This window comes from Sorex fumeus, unplaced genomic scaffold (assembly GCF_029834395.1).
Source record: "Sorex fumeus unplaced genomic scaffold, SorFum_2.1 ptg000002l, whole genome shotgun sequence".
NCBI classification, from domain to species: domain Eukaryota; kingdom Metazoa; phylum Chordata; class Mammalia; order Eulipotyphla; family Soricidae; genus Sorex; species Sorex fumeus.
Genome location: NW_026606059.1, coordinates 7,763,024 through 7,781,186, shown reverse-complemented (window position 1 = coordinate 7,781,186; position 18,163 = coordinate 7,763,024). Strand labels below are relative to the sequence as shown.

The window sequence follows — 18,163 nt, the reverse complement described above, 5'->3', positions numbered from 1 at the left end:
GTGTATGAATATTACATTTTCATTATCAATTCATCAGACAATAGCGGTTTTGGGTTCTTTCTTACAGTACCTCTTGGTTATATATATATATATATATATATATATATATATATATATAGCTACTTTTATGAGCCTAACCATATATGTACAGGTTTTAGTATGGATATAAATTTTCACTGATCTGAGCATGTACCTAGTTGAATTGCTGATTAGTCACCATCTTTAATCTTTTAATGGCAGGTCAGACTGTTTTACAACATGGTTATACCATTCCTACTGATTGTTGATGAGGGTTTCTGTTTCTTTGGATTCTCCAGTGTTTGACGTTCATCTGTCTTTTCGCAGTGTAGCCTTTAGTCTTATCTCACTGTAGTTTTGAGTAGCATTTTCCTGCTTATGTGTGTTGAATATATATCATTCTTGAAATGTCTGTCATAATCATCGCTCGTATTTTAGTCATGTTGTTCTTTTATGATTGAGCTGTGGTTCTTTATAGGTCAGACTATAGTACGAATTTCTTCACATTGTCCTTAGAGCATAAGTTTTCAGAGGAATGAAATCACACACTTTCTATTTTGTCGCTGATGCTTTTATTGCCATATCTAGTAATTATTTCAAATTCACGATCATGAAGATTTTTCTTTTAACAGATTTGTAGTTTATATCGTTCTTTATTTCTTCAGTCCATTGGCATGAATTTTCACGTAGTGTGTGCTCAAATGAAATCTCATTCTATTCCTATGACTATCCATCATCCTAGCACTATTTGTTAAGACTATTCTTTCCCTATTCAGTTGTCTCAGTACCCTCATTGAAAATCAGTTAACACTGATCTGCTTCTGAATTCTTCGTTCCTTGTTCTATATGTCTATTCTTATGCCAACACGAGAGTCTTAATTAACATTGTTTGGTAGGTTACCAGACTGTAAGAGTTCTACTATGTTCTCATTTTTTTTTCTTTACTATTTTTATTGAGGTACCAGGATTTACAGTATGTTAATTAAGCTTTCATGCATACATCGTTCCAACACCACACTCATCATCAGCACCCGCTTCCCTCCATCAGTATCCCAAGGGCCTCTTCCAGCCTTCCCCCCACCAGGTAAGCTCAGTTCGGTAGACAAAATCTCTAGTTTCGATGCTCTGGGCCATTTGTTGTTCTCCACTGTGTTTCTTTATAGCCCACAAAGGAGGGAATCTTTTTATTTTCATTGTGGAGGTACTGACACCCACATGTAGGTAGATAAGTAAAGCTAAACTGAAATTCCACAAAGTTGTAAATGAATGATAAGTTGATAAAAAGTTCCAAAAACCGTTTATCTTTTGTTCTGTATAAATTTTAATAATGATGAACAATTCTTTAGAAAAAAAATTATATGCAACAGATATGAATCCTGCAGAGATACAGTTTAATACAAGGAGAGGAGACTTTTTAAAAATTCAAAGGAAAATCTGAATAGACCTTTAAAGCTGTGTTTGATATATTTGATTGTTTAAAAGTGTTGTACATAATACTTAAGATCTGTTTGCATAAGGATGGTGTGGAGGTGTGATATATTAAAAAAATGCATTGAAAATAGTTGTGAATGTAAAAATAGTCACCTGAATAGATCCCGAACATTTAATATAAGTGAAAAATTAATTCATTATTGAAAAAGTATAAAAGTCCTTAGCAAGTCAAGAATAAACAGATCTTTTTTAATCTAGTAGAGATAACCATAAGCACCATGAGTTGAGTACCCTACAGAGCCGATGGCACAGTGTTGAGAGTTTGTCTGTCTTTTAAAGAAGGTCCTTTTAACACTTCTTGCAAAAGTGGTTTCAAGGCTACAAATTCCCTAAGCTGTTACCTGTCCATGAAGCTCTGTATCATTCCTTCAGATTTTATCATCAGGGAAATCCAAATCAAAACAATGAGATATCATCTTCACACCATTGTGAGAATGGCAAATGTCAAAAAAAAAAAAAAACGGTTTTTGTTGGCAGGGATGTTGTGAATAAGGAACTCTCATCCACTACTGGCAGGAATGTTGTGTGACTCAACCGTACGGAAAGGAATCTGAAGATTTCCCCAAAAAGTAAGAATAGGACTGCCATAACAACCCAGCAATCCCACGTCTGAGTATTTACCCCCAGCACTTAAAGACACTAATTCAAAAGGACATATACACACCATTATTCAGTGCACACTTAGCACTCTGGTCAGGCTATGGAATCAGGCTGGGTCCCAGTAGCAGATAAGTGCATTATGAAGGTGTGATATGTTTACATAGTGCAATACTGTGCAGCTATAAGGCATGATGAGATCATGCAGTTTGCTACAACTTGGATAGAACTGGAGGATATGATGTTAAGTCAAAAGGACAAAGATGATCTAGCAATCTGTGGTATATAGAATAACAGGCTGAGGGGATGCAAGGTACTAAAGGGATCCCTGGAACGTAGAATGTAGGAAAGTGGACAGGGAAGGAAAGAAATTGAGGGGACAGGGCAGGGAAGAGGAGGCAGATGGAAAGTCACAGGCAGGGACCAGGGGCCTCGGGCACAGTGGTGGAGTAGAGGCATGTTATACTTTTCTCTCTAAACCACAGAGCCAACAACAGTGAAAGCCGAAGATCCAAACTACAACCATCAAACTTCAAAATGTGCCTGGTAAGAAGGCAGGCTCTGGAGTAGGCGGGAATCTGGGGACACGGGGGAAAGGAGAGCCACAATGGTGGTAGGACAGCATGTGACCGAAACTCAACAATTAATAACTTTGTAGATCCCAGTATCTTAATAAAAATTTTCTTAAAACCACCCGGAATTGGGGCTGGAGAGATAGCACAGCGGGTAGGGCATTTGCCTTGCACGCGGCCGACCCGGGTTCGATTCCCAGCATCCCATATGGTCCCCTGAGCACCGCCAGGAGTAACTCCTGAGTGCAGAGCCAGGAGAAACCCCAGTGCACCGCCGGGTGTGACCCAAAAAGCAAAAAAAAAAAAAAAAAAAAAAAACAGCCGGAATTGCGGAAGCCATACTGAGAAAAAACTGGAGAGGTATCTCATTACCAAGCATAAAATGGCAATAAAGGTAGTAGAATAAGGATGATCAAGAACCCAAAGACAAACCCTAAGATCTTTGATCAGCTAATATTTGACAAAGGGGCTGCATACTCGAAATGGAGTAAAGATAGTCTATTTACTGTTGCAAAATTGGATGACCACTTGTTAAAAAAAACTGGATCCATATCTCACACAAAAGTTAATTCACAACGGATTAAAAACCTTGAGATCAGAGCAGAATCAAAAACGCAATTGAAAATCTCAGCAGAAACTCCAAGATTTGGACCTTGAAAGTGTCTTCCATGATATGTTTCAATTGGCAAAGGCAACAGAAACAAAAGCATTATGGGATTGCGAAGTTTCTGCAGAAGAAACACAGACCAAAACTAAAAGACACCACTGAGTACGAGCTGTTCTTTGCACTCAGCATATCGTAGACAAGGTTAGTATCCAGGATATATAAAGGACTCACTAAGATCAACAACTGTAGCACTGTCCTCCGTTGTTCATCGATTTGCTTGAGCAGGCACCAATAATGTCTCTGTTGTGGGACTTGTTACTGTTCTTGGCATATCGAACTCGCGATGGGGACCTTGCCAGGCTCTGCCGTGTGGGCAGGATACTCTCAGCTTTCCTGGCTTTCCGAGAGGGGTGGAGGAATCAAACCCAGGTTGGCCGCTGTGCTATCGCTCCAGCCCCCAAGATCAACAACAAATTTTAAAAGACCCTATCCAAAAAATTAGAAAATACTAAAGAAGACATGGATGGCCAATAGGAACATGAAGAAGTAATCATCACTTATTTTCAGGGAAATCCAAGTCAAGATGTCAATGGGGCATCTCATTGAGAATGGCACATCTAGAAAAAGGACAAAGTCACGCTATTATTTATTTATTAAGCACTGGACTATGGAATCAACCTAGACGTCCAACAGCAGATGGGTGGATAATGAAGGTGTGGCAGATGAGCAATATAGAATACTATGGCAGCTGTAAAAAACAGGAAAATCCCATAATTCTCTACAACTTGAAAGGACTGGAGGATATCATCCTAAACCAGGAGGATAAGTCCCAGTGTGCTCACTTTTCCTTGGTGTGTAGAACTAACGGGACAAGGGGGTGCAAGGTGTCACATGGGGATCGTCCCTGATTCCCAGGTCACTGAACTAGGGACAAAGGAAGGAAACTGAAGGGAGAAGAGCGGGGCAGGAGGAAAGGCTCAGGGATCAGGAATCTCAGCATGATGGTGGGGCGGAGGTGCGGTGTGTTTACGCATCTAAAGAACAGGGCCAACGACAGGAGACCCAAACTTGAATAACCCGAAACTGCCTGTTAAGGAGCAGCCGGAAGGTGGGGGAGCCTGAGGCCGTGTGGAGGAAAGTTGGCGCTGGTGGTGGGATTAGTGCTGAGCACTGGAGGCCCGAAACGGTGATAAATGGCTCTGTAAATCATCGTGCCTTAATAAAAAAAGTAAAAATGTTCTAAAGGTGAGTATTTCAGGCTTAAACAAATTAGAGGAAAACTGTCTTTCTTACAAGTATATAAATTTTCCAGATAGCATGAGTAGTTCTGTGTAAATTCACATAAAGTTTTCATGAAGTAGATATAAATCGTACAAAATGCACAATTTAGTAAGTGAGTAGAAGAGAATTAGAAGTATTTAAAGGAAAATGTGAATAGGCCAAAAAAAGTTTAAAAGTATGTTTGATTCTTAAAAAAGAATATTGGGTTAGAGCATACAGATATTGCTTATTTTAAGTATCTGCATTAGCAAGTAAAAGATTATATTGAAAATTTCTTTGAATATAAAAAAGAGTCACCTAAGTAGACACAGAACATTTAACATAAATGAAACCAGTTCATTGTTTAAAAGTACAAAACAAGTTAGGAATAAACAGACCTTTCTTCATTTAGTAAAGGACAGCCCACCATGCGTGAATGCCGTTCTCAGTGGAACCGTACCTAGAAGTTTGTCTTGTCTTTGAAAGGAACTCCTTTTATCATTTCTTGCAAAACTGATTTCAGGGCTATTAATTCCCTATGCTGTTACCTGTCCCCTGTTCATGAAGCTTTCTGTCATTCAAATGTGAACGGTAATCTAGCTTGATAGTGTTCTTGGTGAAGTGTTCATTTCATTGAGGTATTTTTGTTTTGGCTAGTGGGGGGGGGGGGGGTCATATGTTTTACTATATCCCATCAATTTCTGTTTCTGCTGTGAATTTTTGCATTTGTAAATTTTTTTTTTGATCTTGTTGCTTTCAACACTCTGGTTATGTCGTTCTGGTTATGTCTTGGACTTTGTTTGTTTGTTTGTGTATTTTTCCTGGAATATTTTTGGCCTTCTGAATCAGGACGCCTGCACTCCAGAACTCTGGGAAATTCTTACTGATTTCTTTAACGGTTCTTTAGAAAATTTCCCTTCCTGCTCTTCAAGAACACCAGTGTGTTTTGTATTGCTCCTTTTGAACTCATCCTATAGTTCTGTTATGCTATTGACTTCTTTTTAGATTTGTTTCCATCTTGTTATATTTTAGAAGTTTTAGTATCACCTACTGTATTTATCAGTTGTGACTTCTGACTGTGATTTCTTCTGATTCTCATTTGGCTCATACTTCGTTGTGCTTTGCTACCTCTGCCATCATTTCATTGAACTCACTAGATACCTTCACCTGGTGTGATTAAAGTCATTCTCCGAGAGTGGAGTTGGTTGGTACTGGTAGAGCCTTCTGTCCTATTATTTTCAGTCACTGAACTTCCTGGGTGTCTCTGTTTCTTCCCCATCGTGTTAGCTGTGTTCCTGCTCTGCTGAGAGTGAATCTTCGTAGTCGCCCTCAGGCACCCCTAGTAGCCTGTTGAGAGATTAGGCTGGCGGGGGTTCTCTTTCCCTTCCCCGCCTGGCTTCACCCAGGGACAGGAAGGATAACATTGAGCAGTGTGAGGTGTGATGAGGAAAGCTGTAGCATACACGGCCATGAAGCTCAGGACCTTTGGGGGCGGGCTCTGCTGAGGTGGTGATCAGGTGTGCCAGGACCCAGCTCGGGAAGGGAATCCACTTCCAGGTCCACAAAGTCCTCGGGGTTGTCAGCCAGAAGGTGAGCCTTACCTGGCAGCTGGGAGGAACAAACAAAGGGTCTGAGCTGTGACGGTGGGCCTGTTGAGATGTGTTCTCTTTTAGATTATTTTGACTATTCTGGGTCTATCGGGCTGGAGTAATAGCACAGCGGGTAGGGCGTTTGCCTTGCACGTGGCTGACCCAGGTTCGATTCCTCCGCCCCTCTCGGAGAGCCTGACAAGCTCCCCGAGACGTATTCGATATGCCAAAAACAGTAACAGATCTCACAACAGAGACGTTACTGGCGCCTGCTCGAGCAAGTCGATGAACATCGGAAGGACAGTGCTACGGTCCTATTCTGGATCTATTAGAATTCCATTGGAATTTTAGAATCTGTCACTGTCTATAAGAAGTTACTTGGTTGTAGTAGGGATTGTATCTGACCTGTAGATGAGTTTGGGAGAACTGCTATTTAAAATGCCTCCAGTCCATGTATGTGGGTTGTGTTTGTTTTTTTTTTTTGGGGGGGGGGGCGGGGAAGGAGTCCCAAGCAGTGCTAGAAAGCTCAAGGCCCTTCCCAGCAATTCTCAGCCAATTAGCCCAGGAGTTTTGTGAGGACAGGAGAGTACACTTGCTTAGGGTCACACCCAGCAGGTACTCAGGGACCTGAGGGCTGCATGAGGCGACCAGGTGGCGCAGGGAGAGAATCAGTGTAGGCTGCTGGCAAATCAGGAGCCTTAATCCCCGTACTCTGTACCACTGTCTTAATCTTCTTTATTTTGATAGTGCACGGTCTTCAGGGTGTATGTCTAGCACTTAAAATTTTTCCTGATGCTCTTGCAAATAGAATGGTTTTCCTCAGAATTATCGTTGTTGTGGTGATTATTATTTGCTTTTTATTATTCACTGTAAATGCACAAAAGTTGAACTGATTTTTGTATAAAGATCTTCTATCCTGAAACCTTGTAGAAGTCATTTACTCTAATGGGTTTTTTTTTTTTTTTTAGTGGATTCCATAGGATCTTCTGTAAACAAAATCACGTTGTGTTACAAACCTACTTACAGTGCAGTCCCCCGGAACAGGGGCAAACACCAGAAATAGGAATTCCGTAGACATTGAGAGTCCATGGGGGTTCTGATTCTCCTTTTATATGTTTTCTCCTCACCTTCATATTCTTTTCTTTCCAAATTAGGTTTCATTTAAGATCTTTTATGTCAAGGAGGAGAATCTGTCAAAGATCAGCTAGAACAGATTCTTCCCATCCCCTTCTTTCAAACAGGCAATATTCAGATATTGTCATTTTGATTTTTGTCATGTTTCACAAATTCTTGAAAAAGTCTAGGGGCTGGAGTGATCGCACAGCAGGTAGGGTGTTTGCCTTGCACGCAGCCGACCAGGGTTCGATTCCCAGCATTCCATATGCTCCCCCGAGCACCACCAGGAGTAATTCCTGAGTGCATGAGCCAGGAATAACCCCTGTGCATCGCCGGGTGTGACCCAAAAAGCAAAGAAAAGAAAAAGAAAAAGTCAAAATTGTTGAAGTCCCTCATCTTCAGAGAAACAGACACAGAACGTTCTTTTTAAGCAAGAGTCACTTACTGCAGTGCACAGCAGGTAGGGGAGGGGCCATTTGGTACCCAAGAATCATGCTCAGGATCCCATACGTGCTAGATCAGTGTGCTAGTCCAGACCGGGGCAGAGCTTCTGACTTCTTTCACATCATTCCCAAGAACAGAAATAATTGATAAAGTGAGCACTACTCATATTACTGTGTTTAGGAGGATTTTGATAACACTGTAAGTTAGAAAAGTAGTACAGTTCTTATACAAATACTTGTTTTGTAGGAATTCTGCTAAGAATTTGTCCTTAGGAGAAAAATTGGGTCAGGAAAATAATCCTAATCCATTATTTCCCATGTAATAGGAAAATCACTAATTAGATGGTGAGTTTGGAATCAGTTTCAGACTTAAAGAAAGGCTCTGGCCCAGAGAACATACCTGGGAAAAAAAAAAAACAGCAGAAACCTATATCTGGTGAAGTAGCTGATATAAGCAGAAAACATCTAAATTTAATGTCAACAGCTTTATTTTTTATTAGAAAACTGAAAATCATCAGTAATTTTTAGAGCATTAAGAAAAAATGCAATAATTCCACTATTCAGAAGTCATCTAAATTAACATCATTGTGATGATATCTTCCCAATTTTTTCTGTGCACATATACAAGAAATGCAGTAACTATCACACATTTTAAGCATCTATGTAAATTAATATACTCTTCACACCATCCATATAAAGAAGGTAATACTATTGTCATTAACAATATAATTGTATTTACGTATAGCTGTATATACATAGCATCTCTTAAAATTTAATATATTATGGACACATTTGTGCTAAGAAACATCTATATAATCTTCTTTGGCATCTTAAACGTATTTTGCTATATGAAAAAATGATGTATTTAACCAATCCTCCTTTGTGGACTTGGTGACCATCTGGGCTACTTTTGTAATTGTAGATGTATTTATTGTATCATTGCTTTTTTTTGTTGTTCCATTTATTCTTTGGGGATAAATTAGAAGAAATGACATTTCTGATTCAAAGAGTATATATATATATGTGTGTGTGTGTGTGTATATATATACATATATATATTCTAGTTTTATATCTATTTCTTAAAATTCTGCCCATAAACTTGGAACAAGTTTATATTTTATATAAATTAAAATATATATTTAATATTTATGGTAAAAAAATCTACTACACTCATTTTAAAAATAAGATTTGGGATTTTCATGATTACCCCAATATAACAGCAATAAAGTATTAATAACTCAGTATGATCACTGAAAAAGCATCCTAATTCATATTACTGAAACAGCTTTATGATGTATTCAGTAAATTTGACTTTTGGGAGGAGGCACACCCGGCGGCACTCCCTCGAGGCTTACGCCTGGCTCTCTGCTCAGGGATCACTCCTGGTGAGACTGGGGGAAGATATTCCTTGCACCTCACCAGGAGTTGAACTTGAGTCAGCTTGTTCAAGGCAAGCACCTACCTGCTGTACTATTATTTCGGTCCACATATGACTTTCTGTAGTAAATTCGAGTTGCCTTAACCTGTGCTTTGTTTCATCTTCATTTGTAAACTTATATTGAGAAACGTAATCCCGTATATGCAGAGAAAATATGTGCATTCCCATTTTCTTGCTTATGATGCTTTTGCCATCCTAAAGTTTTAATTTCACTCTGATGCACTATGCTTAGAGAAATTGTCTTTATCTTCTAGACAGACAAATCTTGCTTTTTTTAAATATGTTTTTAAATATTTAATCTGTGGCAATGAAGTAGATGCCTAAATTTATTATTTCCAGATCCATAGAATTTCTCCCCTCCTCATTTATTATCTTTCCTCTGTTGAGCTGTCTTTCGTTCCCACATTGCTGGAAACGCAATGAAATTTTAATAATAGGAACTTTCCAGTAAGTAATATTTTTCCTGGTTTTATAGAAATTGAACATTTTGGTGTCAGAGTAGGGGAGTGACTGACCTAATGTTAAGTCTGAGGCACAACTTGAATGATGCTTCATGTTCCTAAGCCATTTGTCTTCTAACTTCTCTGTTCCTTGCTGTGACTGTCTTTCCTCTGCCTGTTGTTTTCTGAAATTCTGGTAGTCAAGATGTGAATTTTCTGTCCTTACTATACTCATGAATATACCTCTTCTGTGATTAAACTTCATGGCCTTTAGGTCAAAAATTGCAAGTCTCAAATACTAAACAGTAATACTACTGATTCCCCATTGTTGTTTTTGATAGACAAAAATATATAAATAAAAAATAAACCAGGCCTGGGGCTGGAGCAATAGCACAGCGGGTAGGGCGTTTGCCTTGCACGCAGCCAACATGGCCGGCACAGGTTCGATTCCCAGCATCCCATATGGTCCCCCGAGCACCGCCAGGAGTAATTCCTGAGTGCATGAGCCAGGAGTAACCCCTGAGCATCGCCAGGTGTGACCCAAAAAGCAGAAAAAAAAAATAATAAAAAATAAACCAGGCCAGTTCCATCTTCCCATGTTTGTAATAGAGGTTTCATTAAGAACTAAGTCAGAGGCTGGAAAGGCAGCTGTGAGTTGAGCCCTGGCTGTACATGTGAGTTGAGCATTTAACCCCTGTCAACCTGCGCGCACGGGCTCCCAGGGGCACGGAGCCCCACCCCCCCCACCCCCGCCCAAAGCAATGCAGGGTGTGGCCCAGAAACCAGAATAAAAAGTAAACCACCAAGTATTAAACCCAAGTATCAAAAATTGGGGCCTGAGGGGCTGGAGCAGGTACAACAGGTAGGGCGCTCTCCCTGCAAGCAACGAAACCCAGGTGGATCCCCATCATCCTGGATGGTCCCCCAAGCCCTCCAGGAGTGTTCCCTGAGTGTGTGGCCCAAAAACAACAGCAGAAACGGTGGGGCGGAGTGATTCTCCCACCTTCCAAGTGAAAAATATTTATAAATTAAAGATACTCTGTTCAAGGGCGCTGGGAAGATAGTACAGCCTGTAAGGTGTGGCCCCAAAACAAAGATACTTTGTCCTTTTCACCAATCATAAAAACTAAATTTCGAGATTGGAAAATGTTGACTCAGAGTAGATAGACTATCTTTTAAAACATGTCTGTATTGGGCCAGAGGGCTAATTTGAATCCTGAGCACCGCCTATGACCCCCCCAACCACCAGTAGGGGTCACTTCTAGCACAGAGCCAGAAATAGGCCCTGAGTACCACTTGGTTTAGCCCAGAATCCCAAATCTTATTTTAAAAATGAATGTAGTAGATTCTTTTACAATAAATCATGTATCTTTTTAATCATCATGAGTTGCAGTTGCAAAACTTTCATGTTTAAGTTCCAGTCATACAATGATCAGACATCCCTCCACAGGTGTACACTTTCCACCGCCAATGTCTCCAGTTTCCCTCCCCACCCTCATCCCGCTCCTCCCCCCGACTTTGTGGCAGACAATTTCCCTCTTCCTCTCTCTACTTATGGGTATTATGATTTGCACGTATCTCCGCAGTGAAACTTATCTACATATTTCCCAAGGTTTCTAAAAGTGCAATTCCTACAAAACAAGCATTTAAAATTTTTTTTTATTATTGCAGTAATCGTTAGTGAAACAGATGTGAATTAGACCTAAACTTTGGTCTACAGGTGTAATATGGTTGTGCATGTTTGTATTTCACTAGTGAAAAACAGTGTGACAGGCAGCCTCCCTCTAAGGCTTCAATATAAGAGTAAAAAAATTACTTGGTTTGGCTTCATCAGGTAATTTTACAGGATAAGGAAAATAGCTTCTTCTTTCTATCCATGTAAGTAAACAGGCTCTAAGGGGGGTGAGGAAACAAAGAGTTGACTAATCTGACATGAGAAAACGTGTATCTCCACCTTGTCTGAACTCACCTTAAATAAGGACTCACATTGTAGTTCCCATCTTAAACCTAATTGAAATGTTTTTTCCAGTCTTGAATAAAAGAAAACTATTATTTCATATAATTCTAGAATTAATAAGTATAATGAATTCTATGATTGATTTTATGTACTCTAATTTTAGTATTCTGAGGGAAGATACGGGCTATATTTAATTATTCCTATGACCAGACTGAGCTGCGGTCCAAAATAGGAGTCATCAGCTGTCTTGTCATTAACTCCTAGCTCTACTATTTTCCCTCTAGGAGTTTTCAAATTCAAGGCATAAGATTCTTACTATCATGTAAACTACCTTAGCACTGTAGCACTGTCATCCTATTGTTCAATTTGCTCGAGCGGACACCAGTAACGTCTCCACTGTGAGACTTGTTACTGTTTTTGGCATATCAAATATGCCACGGGGAGCTTGCCAGGCTCTGCCATGCAGGCAGGATACTCTCGGTAGCTTGCCAGGCTCTCTGAGGACAGAGAAATCAAAACCGGGTCAGCCACATGCAAGGCAAATGCCCTACCTGCTGTGCTATCGCTCCAGCCAAACCACCTTAGGAAGACTTAAGTACGTAAGGCCCAGCCCTGACCAAAAGCCAATTTACTTCTGAAGAATCCTCAGTATCTAGCTATTCTTGATATAAAATCCAAGGTTGTATCTTGACATCTGGCTATTAGAATAATCTGTTGACAATCCAGTACAGCAGAATCTCTAGATAATGTGACAGAGTCTTTTATCCCAGACACAGTCTTTGCCATAAGTTTGGTTACTCTGAAGAGCCAACTCTCAAATACAGATGTTTCCATGGGAGAAACGTCTTTTTGTAGTCTCTTTTCTAATCCTTAAGATAAGATGAAGAAAAAATAATCATAGGACACTGACAGTGGATGGAACCAAACTTCACTCCTGTTTGGTTGGTTGCTGTAGGAGAGCAAGAAGTTGTTCATGTTAATGGGGTTTGAAGCCTAAGTCATCAACTGTTCTACCCTTAAAAGGACAATACTTGAATCTTTTCAACGCTGTTGTTGTTCTGTCCGCTTCTTTCTACATTAATACTCTGATTGTTTACTTTGATAAAGGGCAAGATGATTATTAAGAAAAGGTTAAGATCCTGGGCCACAGAGGTAGTACAGCAGGAGGGGTGTTTGCCTTGCATGCGCCAACCAAGATTTATGTAGTGCCCCATATGGTCCCCTGAATCCACGAGGAATGATCCATGAGCACAGCTGGGCATGGCCCAGAAACCAAGAGGGAAAAAAAGAGAGAAGGATCAAGTCTTATTTTATGAAATCATATTTGCAGTCTTTCCTACCTACCAGTGATCTCACCCCCTACTTCGATCATCCGTCTTCACTCATTCTCTTTGCTCATGATCTTAGTCTAAGACTTGGACCAAAGAGACAGCTAAAGTAATAGACCACATGCCTCAGATCTGTTCCTGAGTTTAATCCCTGGCACTGCATGGCCCACTGAGCACCTGTAGGTGTGGTCCTAGTGGCCCCCAAGCACTGCCTGCCTGAGCGCTAATGGGTCCACACCAGTTGTAAACCCTAGTGTTTTTTATTTGTTGCTTTTGGACAATTGGTGCTGCTCAGAGATTGCTCTGGCAGTGCTTGGGGACCATGCATGCTACTAAGGATTGAACCTGCCGTTGCATAAGGGATGTTCCTAACCCACTGTACTATTTCTCCAGCCCCATATTCACAGATTTTACTTACCAGTTTGTGAAGGAAATTTATTCCAGCAGGAACAGCACAGTACAGTAAGAGCTAAGACCATTGAAAACTCAGATTCAAGTGTCAAACCGAATGTTTGCTGTGAGAAACCCTGGGCAAGTTATGTATCTTAAACTGTGAAGCTCTATTATCAGTGGGAGGAATATTATTAGGAATTCCTTGGTGGTTAGAAAACATAGTGACATATACTCAGAAATATAGTGGAATGCAATGCCTATATAAAGAATCATTCCATTAGTTTTGCTGAATAACCAACTTCAGAACTCTGAATATTATTGTATAGGCACCTTGAAACGGTACATACTGGTATTCCTTTAGTCTGATTTTTTTTTTTAATCGCATATCACAGTTTGAAGGTATTGTTTCCAAAGATCTTCATAACTTTTTTATTCCATGTTTTTAGATTTAATTTCCCCTGCAGGTAAAGCCAGACACCGCTGCTTTGCATAAACATCAGAGATATTGTAAGGAATAAATTTAAAACTCACCAAGCCAATTATATGATTGTTTAAATTCAAATCTTTATTTTTTTAGAATATATTTTCAGAATTTATCACAATTGAAATGTTATTTCATGGCAAAGCTTTAGAGGTCTACACCACTGCCTTCCAAGATATACAGAGGATCGATGAAAAAGAAGATTTAGAGGTAGGACTATGAGTAAGATCGTTGTGGTTTTTTGGTGTTTTGTTTTTTTTAATTAATATGGGGTGTTCAAACAAGATTTAGTTTGTGTGGATAAAAATACCTTAAAGCAGAACTACAATGGTTATCACATGCAGTCTCAAATAGCTATGGAAATGATTCTTCATTTAAAATGTTTTACATTAATAATGATGTATTTCCAGTAAGTTCATATAAAATTATGAAAACTGGAAAAATGTCATTAAAGTATAATAAATGTAAGTGATTTAAGCTTTTATCTTTACTCTTTATGCCATGCATGGTGCACAGATGCCATGTACTCTCAATATGTTGCTAGAATTTGAGATGCATATCTAGATATATATATACATATAGGTAGACAGATAGATATCTTGCTTGGTGGAGGCAGGTGGTTGTTGTAGGAGGGTTGGTCCCAGCTCTGCACTTAAACTATTCCTGGTGGAGCTTGGAAGATCAAATGGATGCCAGGAATCGAACTGCAGCAAAACAAAGGCCCCACCTGCCAGAATTCTAAAGAGAAAGAATTTAGGAGCGAATTTAGACGTTTGTCTTTTGACACGTCTTTGTTTTGAAGATTAAGGTTTCCCCATCTCTCCCCACAATTTTTTCTTACAGCTACATTATTCATATAAAGCGATTCCTTGGGCGTTTCTTTACCATTATTCCAGTAGTTCCAAGTTATTTAAATTAATAAAACAAGTTTAGGGGCTGGAGCAATAGCACAGCAGGTAGGGTGTTTGCCTTGCATGCAGCCAACCCGGGTTCAATTCCCAGCATCCCATATGGTCCCTTGAACACCACCAGGAGTAACCCCTGTGCATTGCCAGGTATGACCCAAAAAGAAAGAAATAAATCAAGTTTATGCCTTGACAAAAATAAGTGTGTGACTTTCAGTATATGTATATTTTCTAATGCTAAAACGTAATTTCAGTTACATATGCTGTGCATACAAAATCTTGTCTGCTTGCCCTTTTGCCAGTAGATAGTTCCTACATGGTCATTTCGCTGTACTATACTTAGTGCTGATCTTAATCAGCTAGCTAGCTAGCTTGCCAGACATTCGTGAAAAACTAAAGATCCCAGGTTTGTGCAGTAAATGTGCGGAATATTAACTTTCCCATAATCTGGCGGAGCAGCACTGAGCAACTTCCTTGTCTACAAAATAATTAAGAGTACTTACCTCATAAAAAGTTCATTCATGGGCCAGATGGTACAGCAGGTAGGGCGTTTACCTTGCATATGGCTGACCCGGGTTCAACCCCTAGCATCCCATATGAATCCCTGCGCCCACCAGGAATAATCCGAGTGCAGAGCTCGGAGTAAGCCCTAAGCATCACTGGGTAAGGCCCAGAAACAAGAAAGTTCACTCCACAGCTCCTTATTGTGCATCTACTATAGGCCAGGCATCATTCTAAATGCTAAGTATTTAAAGCCATCAAGTCATCAATGTAGAAACTTTAAAATAAAAGCCTACCAGGAGCTATTTAAAATTATACTAGAGCGGGAATATGGCTCAAGGGGTAGAACGTACACCTGCCAACCCCACCATGTTGTAGCATCTATTAAAAAATATATAATACAGGGGCCAGAGAGAGAATAAAGTGGGTAAGGTGTTTGCTGCATGTATCTGACCTGGTTTTGCTCCCCAGCATGGTGTATGTTTCTTGGAGCTCTGCCAGATATGGCACCACCCCAAAAAAAAATTATATATATATATATATATATATATATATATATATATATATATATAGGCTGGAGCGATAGCACAGCGGGTAGGGCGTTTGCCTTGCAAGCGGCCGAACCTCTCTTGGAGAGCCTGGCTACCAAAAATATCTCGCCCGCACAGCAAAGCCCGGCAAGCTACCTGTGACGTATTCAGTATGCCAAACACAGTAACAGGTGTCACTGTGGAGACATTACTGGGCCCGCTCCAGCAAATCAGTGAACAATGGGAGGACAGTGACAGTGATACAGTGATACACACACACACACGCACACGCACACGCACATGCACATATATAATAATAAAAACATTGTGTTGCTTTTATAATACACCAGTTCCATTAATTTTAAAAATACAGTGTGCTGTGCTCCAGACTCTCTCATAAGATTATAGTCTGAACAATCAGAGAATGGGGGATGAGTCAGAGGACCCCTAGCAAAATAACTTCAGGTGGGTATTAAAACACAGAGGCCTAGGCCGGAGCAATAGCACAGCAGGTAGGGCGTTTGCCTTGCACGCAGCCGACCTGGGTTCAATCCCCGGCATCCCATATGGTCCCCCAAGCACCGCCAGGAGTGATTCCTGGGTACAGAGCCAGGAATGACCCCTGAGCATCGCTGGGTTTGACCCAAAAAGAAAAAAAAAAAAAAACAGAGGCCTAAAGGCAGTACCATCAGTGAACTATAGACACAGCTTTGAGCATTAGGCATTCAAAACCTGAAGAGGAGAGAGCTTTCTGGGGAGAGTTGTGGAACTAAGGGAAGTAATACTCAACCTGGTACAAAGAGGAAGAATCCTTTTAAATACAAGATTTCTTGGAAACAAAATATGCAGAGAGGACAAAGAAAGAACATTTCTCCATGCTTTATGGGAACTGCTGAAACTAAGTTGGCTATCTGCAGGCAGGCCTCTGCTCTCACAGCCTGTCTATATAATTGCTCTTCGTCTAACAAAAGTATTTTAAGGGCCCGTTTCCCCCTCCAAAAGATCACCTCTGTGCAGTATTCAAATTTTATTCGGGTCATGAGACTTAGTACTATAAGTTAAGATCTTGGATCACATTGCAAAGTGCATGATTCCAGTAAAATAATGTTCCCTTAAATATATTGCATTGCAATAAGCAATTCATTTTAACTGTTTAGACTTTTATCCAAAGGATAAAATATACTTAGTTTCCTATCTCTCATTTTAAAATTCACCTTTGCTCTAAGTTTTGCAATGTTGTTCTAATAAAAATACATTCCTTTCAAATTCATTTTGATTCATGAGTCATCCAATTTTTATATCATACTGGATGCCACAGCTCCAAGATGGACAACAAAACATAATTTGATCCTCAGAAACCTCTTCCCCTCATTTAACATGAAACAGCTTTACCATTTGTGTTTTCTCGTCCCTTGATTTTTGTTTGTATTCTCCACTTCTCTGTGGTTTAAAGAAATGTGTAAAAATCCGCTTACTTAGGTCTCTTCAACTGAGTTCATGTTAAGCAAACATCAATTCTTTTAAAAAAAAAAAATTGCTTTTGAGGGCGCAGAGAGATAGTACAGCAGGTAGGGCACCTGCCTTCCACACAGGAGACCCGTTTGATCCCTGGCACCTCGTATGGTCCACCAAGCCCCACTAGGAATGGTCCCTGATCACAGAGCCAGAGTAAGTCCTTAGCACCACTGAGATGTAGCTCACAAAACAAAAACAAGCTACTTTTGGGGGTTGGAGCATGTGCTCTGCATGCAGGAAAGCACGTGGGTTGGAGCCCAAGCAGGCGATGGTCCCACAGACAACCGCCACAATGATTCCCAAGCACTGAGAGGGGCCTAGTAACCGTGAGTACCACTGGATGTGGTTCAAAAACTAAAAATACAACCACAAAACAAGTTACTGGAAGGTGTCCGAAGATGAGCTTTGTTCTAGAATAGTGTTCCTCAAATTAACTTGGCCTACCTCCTCCTTTTCAGAAAAGAATTACTCAGTTCCCCCAGAAATTTATCTTAAGTGAGCAAACCAAGTACAAACCCCTCTGTTGCTCCAGTGCCCCGTGGGGAGGAGTTTCACTCTAGGAAACAGCTCTAGCAGCATTTCTCAGCCTGGAGCTTTTATGACCCTGTATAAGCCCCCAGAGCTTCCACAAACGGAACGGGTGAAAATTGTGTAACTGCAAGAGTCTAGGAGGCACCCACAGGAAGGAAGGGAGGGAGAGACAGACCGAGAACACCGCCCCGAGGAACCTAATTCTAGTTTGGGGGACGTCTTATCACAGAACAGTGACATGAGAAAAAGTGACATAAGCATCTGAATAGTAGGAACTGTTGATAAGACAAAAAGGGACCCCCCGCCCTCCCCCCCAAAACAATCACATGCATTTTGATTTTTTTCATTTTCAAAAAGGTACATTTGATAAGATTCCAGGCCGAGTAAGCAGCATCTGAAAAATGTAATGTAACATATTCAGATTAGAAGTAGACTGACTAGGTAAACTGGC

The 18,163-nt window shown here is 40.3% G+C and overlaps 1 protein-coding gene across 1 annotated transcript in view; it reads left to right on the top strand.

Annotated features, from left to right (window-relative positions):
* The window catches only part of CIBAR1 (CBY1 interacting BAR domain containing 1), a 34,455-nt gene that overhangs the window by 11,873 nt on the left and 4,419 nt on the right, over nt 1-18,163 (top strand). Inside the window, exon 7 of the mRNA XM_056112680.1 lies at nt 13,827-13,940. Coding sequence (XP_055968655.1) covers nt 13,827-13,940 — 114 coding nt within the window. The remainder of the gene's footprint in view (nt 1-13,826; nt 13,941-18,163) is intronic.